The following is an 11,340-nucleotide window of genomic DNA, read 5'->3' on the forward strand; positions in this document are numbered from 1 at the left end:
AATAGTTGCCAAACACAAAACTCTACAATACTTTTCAGAACTTGCATCCAAATGCACAACACTTATTCAGCTCCTTCTGATAGTACTTTTGGCTCTTGCATCCAGACGGGCCCTAGGGTTTGAGGAAATAAATTGAAGTCAAGGGTATTTTAATCATTTTATCGGTTGCTCACACTGGACCCAAGTCAAGGGTTTTTGAAAATGCAGGGGTATCACAAATATTCACCAAAACCTAAAGGGGGTATGCCTAAATTACACTATCCATCCTCTTTCTAGTTTCTTCTACCTCTGCACTGCTCTCGTCTTCGTGGGTTGTCGAACCTCTTCATCAGCTACCACCGGTGAAAATCTGGAACTTGGCCACATTTCCTCACAGAAAATACATATAGATAGTATTAGTAATAGTTGCAGGCTGTGATCAGAAAATGGTTGGATCCCACTCCCTGAAATGGGGTTATTTCAGGATCATCACTGGCACCATTCTTGGTGGCGCCCTCGGTTTCTACTTCATGCACCGTCTCGAAACCTCTTACAAGGTACCTCTACAAACCTCTCTCTATCTCTATCTCTGTGCATATGTGTTCTTGATTGGTCTGTTTCTTTGATGATTACAACCCAATCTGTATAGTGTCTCCAATTTTCCCTTTCAAATTGGGATTTTTTTTTATGATCACATGATACGGTTTTAGCTCCCCTATTTTTCTGCCATTTCATTGGAATGGACTCTATTTAGGCAAGATAAAGTCCACGATGGACTCTCATTAGCTGTTGCTGTTTCTTTGGATTCGTTTTCTTATAAATTTTATGCTTACAATCTCTTTTAGGGTTCAGACATTGGAGGTCTGATACCACTCCAAAGATTTTGAATATCTCTTCTTCTTCTTCTCTACTTACTTTTTTTTTTTTTTTTTCAATTTAAATTAACCATATAGAATCAAGTTTCTATTGATTTGACTTGGTATCATAGCATCCTGATGGATGCCACTAACATGATCTCCAAAGGAAGGGCTTGGTATCACTGATCTCTGAGCCTACTCAACGGCTCAAGTAAGTAAAAAAAACATCATCCTTAAAGGGCCAAAATTTAGAGGCAAGGTTGGAAATAAAGGTTGATGCACAAATATAAGCGATTAAGTCAATGCTTGATGAGAAGATTGAATCCTTAAAAGTTATGCTCTGGAAATTGTTCTCACAAACTAATCCAACTCTAGAATCGATCATGACCTAAGAAAGACCTGACTATGCATCGAGAGTTACCAACATCCACACTAATCTGTACGAACAAAACATGAACTTTGATGACCACTATGTCAACAAAGTAGACAACTGGGGAGGCGAAGGATATAGTGACCAAGATCAAAATTTTCCTCGTATGAGAATTGAGTTTCCATGATGGGATGGTATGGATCCAATTGGTTGGGGTATCTTAGGCATAATGATATTTTTTTGGTTCCATCATACTGAGGAAGATCTCAGGGTTGCAATGGCCGCCATAAATCTCAAAGGGGATGCTATCCAATGATATGACTGGTATGAGGCAAGTTGTTATGTTTCCAACTTGGAAGGAATTCGTGGAGGCATTGAAGGTGTGTTTTGGTCTGTTTTTGCTTAACATTGTGTTGGAAGCACTAGGTAGGATGTTCTTGAGAGCCACTTCTTTGGGTGCCTTGTCTGGTTTTGGAGTCTTTGAGGAGGGTCCAAAAGTAGCGCATCTTCAGTTTGCAGATAATACCTTAGTTTTGTAGGAGGTGGATTTGAGTCAAGTGTGTTTCCTTAAGGGACTTCTTAGTTGCTTTGAGGTTGTGTCAGGCCTTCCTATTAATTTCAAGAAGAGCAGAATGTACGGGATAGGTGAGGTCCCTGACATAGATGACAAAGATGCTTGGGTAGACTTCATGGGGTATCAAGTGGATTCTCTTCCGAGTTCTTATTTGGGGCTTCCTTTGGGAATGAGGTACAAATCTATCTCGATTTATGAGTCGGTGGTGGAGAGGGTTAGGAAGAGATTGGGTTCTTCGAAAGCCAGGTATTTGTCTAAGGGAGGTAAGTTGACACTTATTAGGAGCACTTTATCTAGCATCCCTACTCATTTCTTATCATTGTTCTCTTTACCGTGAAAGATTGAAGCTCAATTAGAAAAATTGATTAGAAATTTTCTTTGGAATGATAAAGTGGGAAATAGTAAGCTTCACCTTGTGAATTGGAATTTGTTTGTCAGCCTAGGAGGGTGGGCAGTCTTGGAGTTGGGAGGTTAAGGTTAGTGAATCAAGTCATGTTGGGTAAGTGGTACTGGCGGTTTGGTAATGAAAAAGAGGAGCTTTGGAGGAAGATTATTGTAGCAAAGTTTGGGAAGGATCCTTTGGGGTGGGAGTGCAAGCCAAGTAGGCTACCTTTTGGATGTGGTGTTTGGAAAGGTATTTCTAGATAGGGCGAAGTTGTGGGCGAGCATGTTTGTTTGGAGGCCGAGAGAGGTGATCAAATTCGTTTTTGGGAGGATTGTTAGTATAGTGATACCCCTTTGCAGAGTTTGTATCTTGGGTTGTATTCATTATCCTTGTAGAAAAGAATGTCTGCCTTCACTTTTTTGGTTCCAACAGAGAATGGTATCTTGGGACCTAGGCCTTAGAAGAAGACTTAACGATTGAGAGATTGAAGACGCAACCACTATCATTGACTTGCTTGCTTTTGCAGATCCGTTGTTGGATAGGTGAAATCAACGAGTTTGGAAAGGTAGTCGAGACAAGAGCTTCTCAGTAAAGTCTTTCTACTCTCTCATAGAAGGGAATCAAGAGACTTGTTTCCCGGCTTCCTTTGTGTGGCATTCTCTTGCGCTGACCAAAGTTTCCTTTTTTATTTGGTTGGTAGCTCTGAACAAACTTCCTACGATTGGTCTTCTAAGACGCAAAGGTCTTATTTTGGTTGATTTTTGTTGTATCTGTAAAATGAGTGGGGAGTAGGTGGACCACCTTCTTATTCATTGCAAGTTTAGCTTTCGGAGTGTGTTCTTTTGTTCTCTCTTTGTTTAAAGTTTCTTGGTGTCAACCGAACTCGGTTTTCTCTTTCTTGGTTGGTTGGAAGTCAACTTCCTTTTCTGACAGGTCAAAGATCCTTTCGAATCTCACACACTTTGCAATTTGTTGGGGTTTGTGGAAGGAAAGGAATGTCCGCACGTTTGATGGGAAAGAAAATTCTTTGCAAGTGCTCATTTTCAATATTATTGATTTGCTATTTTTTTGGAGTAAGTAGTTTAAGGATTTTAGAGGGTTCTTTTTTTAAAACTTTTTGTTTAGGTGGGACATTCTTAGTAGTGGGAGATAGTTGTTTGTATTTTTCTTGAGGACTCCTTGTCCTCACATCAATAAAATTTTCACTTATCAAAAATAAAAAAAGGTACCTTGGCTATGTTGTTTCCAAAGAGGGAGTGGAAGCATATCCCCCAAAGATCAAGGCTATGGTGGAATGGGTTGTACCAAAAACAATCAAGGCGCTATGTGGCTTTCTCATATTGATGAGCTACTATTGCAAGTTTTTGAAAGACTGACAAACTTAATGCTCCACTAACGGCCTTATTACAAGAAGATGCCTTTGAATGGGGTTTAAAGACTAAAGAAACGTTTGGAAAGTTAAAAAAGGTATTGTCTTACCCAATATGAACAAGATATTTGTGATATAATGTAAATTTCTAATTGGGGGACTTCTAATGCAAGGGAGTCAATTTTTGGCATTCACTGGCAAGGCACTATCACACTTACGGCTATAGTGCACGAAGTCCACAAGTGGAAACTGTTTTCGAACAAGGGATTTCTTCTATGGCACAAAAAGGTGGGTGGGTCTTCAAGTTGTTAGGATATAATTATGAGATCATCTACAAGAATGGTGTAAGATAATATGAAAGGAGATGCATTATCTCGTATTTCAGAGCCCAATTACCAGCTATATTAAAGCCTTTATATAATAACCTTGAAGAAATTAGAAAGGAGTGGGTAGTTGACCCCACAACACATAGCCTTATCCAAAAGCTACAACAAGAACCCACTAGTGCTCCCCACCGTACATGGGGTGGAGGAAACCTGAGATAAGAGGCTGGAAATCGTATTGACATCCATTTTTCTCGAAAGCTTATAGTACTTCAAGGGTTACATTCTTTCTCATCTGCTGGCCACTCTGGATTCTTTCTCACCTATAAAAGCATCTCACGAACATTTTATTGGCAAAGAATGCAAAACGAAATCAAGTGCTTAGTGGAAGAATGTGATGTTTGCAAATGAAATAAGGGTGATGCAATAACTATGTGAGGCTTGCTTTAGCCATTGCCTATTCCGACTTAGGTTTGGACAGACATCTCCATAGATTTTGTGGATGGCCTATCATCCTTGCTTAGAAAGAATACCATTTTTGTGGACATCGATCACCTCACTAAGTATGCACACTTATGCAGGTTATCACATCCAAATTACTGTATCTATTGTTGCTCAGGTTTTCATTGATAATGTCTTTAAACCACATGCTATGCTGAGTTTTATTTTCAATGATCGCGACCCTGTTTTCATGAGCAATTTTGGCAATAGCTTTTTCGCCTGCAAGTAACCTGAATGACTTTGGGCACTGTTTACCAGTCTTAGATAGATGGGAAAATTGAAGTGGTTAACTGATACTTGGAAAATTATTTGCATGCTTTTTAGGAGACCGTCCAAAGGATTGGGTTCATTGGCTTCCATGGGCAGAATGATTATTTAACACATGGGTTCACAAATGTGCATCCAGTCGATTGCGACCTACAAGATAGAGATTGTGTTCTCCAACTCCTGAAGGACAACCTATATGGGCCACAAGCTCGTATGAAATAAAAAGTAGACAAACATTGTACCAAATGAGAATTTCATTAGAGGACTGTGTCTTCTTGTGTTTACACCCCTATTGACAAGCTTCCATTAGTATTCATGCTTCGATGAAACTGTCCCCTTGCTTTTATGGACCTTACAAAGTGATCGAGTGCATGGGAGCAGTTGCTTATTGGTTAGATCTTTCCATCAGGTCTAAAATACACGTTGTCTTCCATGTTTCTCTCTTTAAGAAAGAATTGGGGAATCAAATTATCGTCCAAAGTCAATTGCCTGATGTATCTTCTATGGACTCTCATTAGTTGTTTTCGTTTATTTGGAATCCTTTCCCTGTACATTGTATGCGTAGAAACTCTTTTAGGGTAAGAAAATAATAAAGTATAGCTCAAAGGCTTTGGAGGTCCAATCCCCTCAAAGAGATTGAATATCTTTTCTTCTTCTCTTCTTCAATTTTCTTATTTTAAATTCACCATTAATAGAATCAACATTCTATCATCACAACCTATTCTCTCCGATTCTCTCTTTCTCCCTCTCTCATATTGGCTGTTTGTTTGATGATCACTGCCCCCCTCTCTCTACATACACAAATTGGGTTATTTGTCTATGATTGCGATGTAAAAAGCTTTTTGTTTTTTTGGTTCTCTAAATACAGGAGAAGATGAAAGAGAGGTTGCTGAAGTATGAAAAAGAAAGGGGGAGGATAGATGAAACGTCAGAACAAGAGTTAAAAGAAACATGATAGTTGTGCATCTCTTTTTAATTTTCTTGGATTGGTTTAGATTCTATTATGTTTATTAGAGCTTTTTTTAGTTACTTATTTTTGTTAATGATGATGCATTTTGAGGACCCATTGGAACTTAATAATAGTGATATAAGGTGATCATCTTCTTGGATACATTGTACCTCAATTCAATATAGTTACAATTTTGTTATGGTTCAGTTCAGTAATTTCACTTCTGAATGATTTGGATAAGTTCTTGTTTTCTTATTTGCTACATAAACGGAACTGTTGTTGTTGTTGTGTGTTATTAAAAGTTAGATTTTCATATTGTAAATTTCTTGTTTAGTTTGATTTCTTTAGTTTGCAAATTCATGATTTTTGTTGAGGTATTCACACCATTTGGGTTTTTTTATTTTCATGGTGTGGTGGGGGGAATGTGTACGTAAAATATTGTTAAATTTGCATTTACAGAGATTTAACCTTTTATTATCACTATTAGTTGTTCAGAAGTTGAAAAGAAAACCTTACAAGAAGTAAGTTAAAGATTTTCATTTTTTCCTTCTTAAGGTACCATATGTGAAGATGCATAATAAAATCTGAATAGGTTAATCATTTGTAGTTGTGTTTCAACTTAGTGTTTCATTTACATACTAGAGGAATTAAAGGCACTTAGTAATATGTGTAATTATCTATATGGTTACCTATTTCCATATAAAGATATTCAACTCCCTTGTATTGACGTAGTGGTTCAAGAAAAACAGCTGAAAGTGCTAAATGACGATGAAGACGGAAACTATAATTACTAACGTCTTGTGTAATGAGCATTATTCCATATTCCTAACCAATCTTTGAGGATGCATTGTTGATTCTTCAGTTCTAGAGCTGGGCAACAGGCTGCCTCTAAATGTGTCCTGCAATAAGGAGGTTAAGTCATTCTACTGCAAAAAGCAGAATGAGTGAGAGAGTCGCACATCCCCAATTAGCTCTGATACCAAATCAAACTTGCTAAATCCTCTTTACAAAAACCTAATCAAAGGTTAAAACCAGATAAAAAAAACTAAAAATAAGACTTTCTCTATTTCTGGAAAAAATGTGCATCTCTTCCACGTTTCACACTTGTCTATTTTATAAAGCAATAATAATAGATGCCTATGTACAATTATTAATATGCCCTATAAAGCTAATTAATAATAGACACACACACTTCTCTATTTTACAAGGAGTTGTCTTTGCAGGAACTTATCTTCTTTAGCTTTATTGTTTTTCTGGTGTAAGCTCTTTAAAGAGTTTAAGGGTAGTACTTTCTTTGAAGATTTCGTTGTAAAGTGGGATGGGGTTGTGAGGAGTAGGGAACTTAAGTTTGTTGGTGGTTGTTGTTTCTTATCTTTCTTGGGTTGGTCACCTCAACCTCCCTTTTTAATAAAATCATCTTTACTTAATCAAAATATAAAAAATAAAATTGATGCACACACAGAACAACACTTGATTCACTAATGGTTTATATTTCTTATTTGAGAAGCTATTAGGTATTCTAAGTATTGTTGAATATTCAACTAAGATAAATTTTTTATTTTTTTTCTGTCCTGAACATAATCCTTTTGTTTGAGACTGTCCACTTGCATGTAGAGCACAGCCATAGCAACCATATATTATTACCTGTGAAATTGTCACAAAAAATGGCATCTTTTCTGTTTTCTTAAAAGTTGCGTTTTTAGAACACATTATCTTCATCTAGCAGGTAAAATGCACTGTTTTTTTTAAATGCTTCCTTAAAAAAAAGTGGTTTTATATGTTTTGAATGGCAAAGCATTTTTTTGTGTGGAAAAGAGGACTTTTTATTTTTTTATTTTTATAGTTGATTTTGAGTTATTGATTTAGCCTTTTTCATAGGTTTAACAAAATATGTCAGGGTACCTATGTATAATTCCTATAATCCTAGCAACATAGCATTTATTATCATGTATAAACTCAATAATGTTTCCTTTTTCTTTTTTTTTTTTTGAGTCAAAAGTATGTTGAAAACTTAGTATAAATGTCTAATTTATTATATATTGATTTTTTACTTTTTCCATTTTGTCCAAAATTTTCTCTTGCTATTTTAAACCAATATTCTGACTTGGTGATCGTATGTGAACAATATCTGTATCTGACATATATAGGCATAAAACTCAAAGGTGACTGGATACATAGTAGTTCAAACTTAACAGTATTTTAGAACTAAATATTACTTTGATATTTTTTTGGGTAGTGGAGATGGACTCCAATAGTGAGAAAAGAACTACTTGGCATTCAGTTTGCGAAGATAATCATCTAGAGGACCCAGTCTGTATTTTCTGCTTTAAGCTGACCACTTCTGTGTAACGTTCTATAGTTTTGAGTTTTGACAGGAAACCATGAAGAAGCCTAGCTCCCCAATGAATTGGGTGCAGTCTTAGATTCTCTTGAAGGCATGAACAGGGTTTGCTGCTATTTTTTAAAAAAATCATTTTGAAGCTTGTTAAATTAAGAAAGTGATGCTTTCAATTGTCTCTCTTGATTCTAATTACAAGACCCAGCATATGGTTGATGTCTTTAGAGCTAGAGTTTACTTGGTTTTCCACGCATGCATGGGCATATACTAAATTGCTCGGATTCTTTTTTCTCCTTGATTTTCCCCCTTGACTACTAAGAGATAGGGCAGACAACATGAAGCTCCAATTCTCTGAGGAATAATGATTCCAGCTCCTCCATCATATAACGTGGTTCCCAAGTTGTTCAAGATGCACCAGTATAGACATTTTATTCACAGTGAAAGTCTTGAAATTTGAATAGATGTTTTTAGACATTTTGTTAAGATTAGAAAAATTAGAATTTCAGCAATGAGCTTTGAAATTTGAGTCATTTCATTATCATTTACTTAGTACATCTTCGAAAGAATTGCATCTTTGAAAACTTCACTACACATCTGACTGGTTCTCAAAGTCTAGGTTGACTAGAGGAGTAGAGTGAAACTTCTGTTTTCTTAGGGTGATAGGAATAAGGTTTAGTGAACTTTGACTTCCTTGTCTTTTGATTGGCTGGTTAGAAGAAAAATAAAATTGGATATTTACATCTTAGACAATAATCTTACGATTAGACTAGATACCTTGAAAAGGGCTACTTGCTTCAAAAGTAAAATATAAAAAAAATGTCTGAGTAAAAAATTAAATTATGGAATGTAGAATATAATTATAAGACAAAAAAAAAAAGTAAAAAAAGTAAAAAAAAATGAAAAAGTAAAAAAAGAGTCCAATGTGACTAAATTATCTATGTTTCAATACAATGAAAGTCGTTAATGGTAAAAACGTAAGTAAACTGGAATAGCACAGATAAAGTGCCTAACGGTATTAAAGTGAACATCCACACTTCTCACTACCTCAGACAGGATGTTGACTTTGGAGTTAGAATTTTGGATAACTCAACCATTTTAGGTAGATTGAGTTTAGTTTTATTTTACGAAATTGAATTTCGAAGACCTAGTAAGACTTTCACTATGCACTCAAGGTGATTGTATTTGTAGAATTCTCTTAACTGATTTGATAATGCTTAGGTTCTGTTAAAATGTAAATTTCTAATTTTTTTGGTAGATCTAACTTTAATTTAATGCCTTCAAATGTTAAGAGAAGAAGAAGAGATTAGAGGAGAAGATGAAGAGATTAGAGGAGGAGAGGAGAAAGGGATAAAAAAAAGAGTGAAGAAAACCTAAAAATTAGAGAGTTAAGATTTTTTTATAGAAAAAAAAATTAGTGTTATTTTAACAACAAATTTTTACTATTTTTCGTAGTAATTTGATTCTCCTTTGTGAAATAAAAATATGTTTCACTCTCAATTAGAGTTCTAACCCCACTGACCTTATTTCGTTTTAGTAACTAAGTCAAACTTATAACCAAAATAGTAAAACGTGACAGATTTGGAGTCTTTGACTTGTCACGCGTTTTTGACCAATTAAAATTTCAAACTAATTTTTTTTTCGTGAAATACAAATTTAATCTCCTCTGAATCAATTTTCTAATACCCTTGATCTCGTCTTATTTCAATAAGTGAGTTAAAAGTTATTGACAAAACAGTATGACGTGACAAATTCAGAGTGAAGGAAAACTTGATTCTGGCAATCCGGGACCATCAGATCTCTTGGACCGTGCATTGACTTTGACTTTGACCATGAATTTTGACTTTGATAATTTTTTCATTCTTCAATTTTCATTTATTTTTCCTACAAAAAATGGAAATATAATAAAACCTTTGAATCCGTGAAAATACATGCAATTTAATTAATAAAATGTAACTTATGATGAATTAACTATTATACATGATTTTAAAATGAAATTTTAACTCTTAAGTTATAAAAGATTGTTAAATGCTCTATAAAATAATAGGAAAATATACATTTTTAAGCACTCAACACATTCCCAAATCAAGATTTGGCTAGTCCCAAGCAAAACAGAAAAATAAAATAAAAATTAAAAATTAAAAATTAAAAATTAAAATAATGTCATTTCTGCATTCCTCTCAATTGCATTTAGTGAATGCAGCAAGCCCTTCAACCCCTTAGTTACCTCTAGTAAACGAGTTTTACTCGTGAGGATTTGTAGTAAATATACTCACAAAATTCAACACGATATCTTGTATCAAAATTTAGCTAAGTTAGCATTTGAAGGCATCAATTAAACTTAGATCTATCAAAAAATCAGTAATTTATATTTTAACAAAACTCAAAACTATGACCTTTAGTGCATAGTAAAAATCTAACTAGGACTCTGAGATTCAACTTCATAAATTAGAGTTGGACTCAATCTATCTAAAATGGTCAAGTTAACCTAAAATCTAACTTTAAACTCAACATGTTCTATGGGATTGTAAGAGACATGGAAATTCACTTTAATACTTTTAAGGGATTTAATCTATGATAATCAATTTTACTCATGTTTTTATCATTGACTACTTTCGCCCTATTGAAACATAGATAATTTAGTCACATTGAACTTTTTTTTTTAATTTTTTAATTTTATGGACTTTTGTTTCTTTTGGATCTTTTTACCACATTTTGCATTTCATATTTCAATTTTTTCTCAATTTATTACTGGACATTTTTTTCTTTTATTTTAATTTTGAAGCATGTAGCATTTTTCGAGGTACATAGTTTAATCTTAAGGTTGTTATCCAAGACGTAAATAACCAGTTCAGTTTTTCTTTTAACCAGCCAACCAAAGAATATGGAAGTTAAAGTTCACTAGACCTAGTTTTTCCTAACATTCTAAGCAAACGGAGGTTTCACGCTACTCTAATCTAACTAAACTTTCAAAATTTATCAGATGTGTAGTGAATTTTTTTTGATGCAATTTTTTCAAAGATTTACTAAGTAAATGATAACGAAATGGTTCAAATCTCAAGCCTTATTACTGAAATTCTATTTTCTAATTTTAATAAAATATCTACAAATATCTACACATGCTTTACTTTGAAAACAAATACCAATATATGGGAAATGTTCAACACCCTACCTTTTACCCAACAATTTGCCCAACATGTTTTGTCCTACATGGGTTAGAAGTTTTGGAATGGGCTGATTTTTGGTGAGGATGATCTCTACGGTTAGAAGATCTTCCTCACCAAAAATCAGCTCATTCCAAAATTGCTAGCCCCATGTTTATAAGTTGAATAATCGTGGACCGTCCATTTTTTGTAAACCATTTTTGATGGGGTTAGAAGTTTTGGAATGGGCTAATTTTTGATGAGGATGATCTCCTCACCATAGAGATC

At 34.6% G+C, this 11,340-nt stretch overlaps 1 protein-coding gene across 1 annotated transcript; it reads left to right on the forward strand.

The window, feature by feature from the left end:
- Positions 1-250: 250 nt before the first annotated feature.
- Positions 251-5,780, forward strand: LOC147406035 (ATP-dependent helicase/nuclease subunit). The gene is made up of 2 exons (XM_086433954.1): positions 251-536; positions 5,494-5,780. Exons 1-2 carry the CDS (start codon positions 426-428, stop codon positions 5,578-5,580), a joined length of 198 nt encoding a protein of 65 aa, XP_086290080.1. The 5' UTR covers positions 251-425; the 3' UTR covers positions 5,581-5,780.
- The last annotated feature ends 5,560 nt before the right edge of the window (positions 5,781-11,340 follow it).

This window comes from Akebia trifoliata, chromosome 3 (assembly GCF_017979445.1).
Source record: "Akebia trifoliata isolate Shusen 1 chromosome 3, ASM1797944v1, whole genome shotgun sequence".
Taxonomy (NCBI): Eukaryota; Viridiplantae; Streptophyta; class Magnoliopsida; order Ranunculales; family Lardizabalaceae; genus Akebia; species Akebia trifoliata.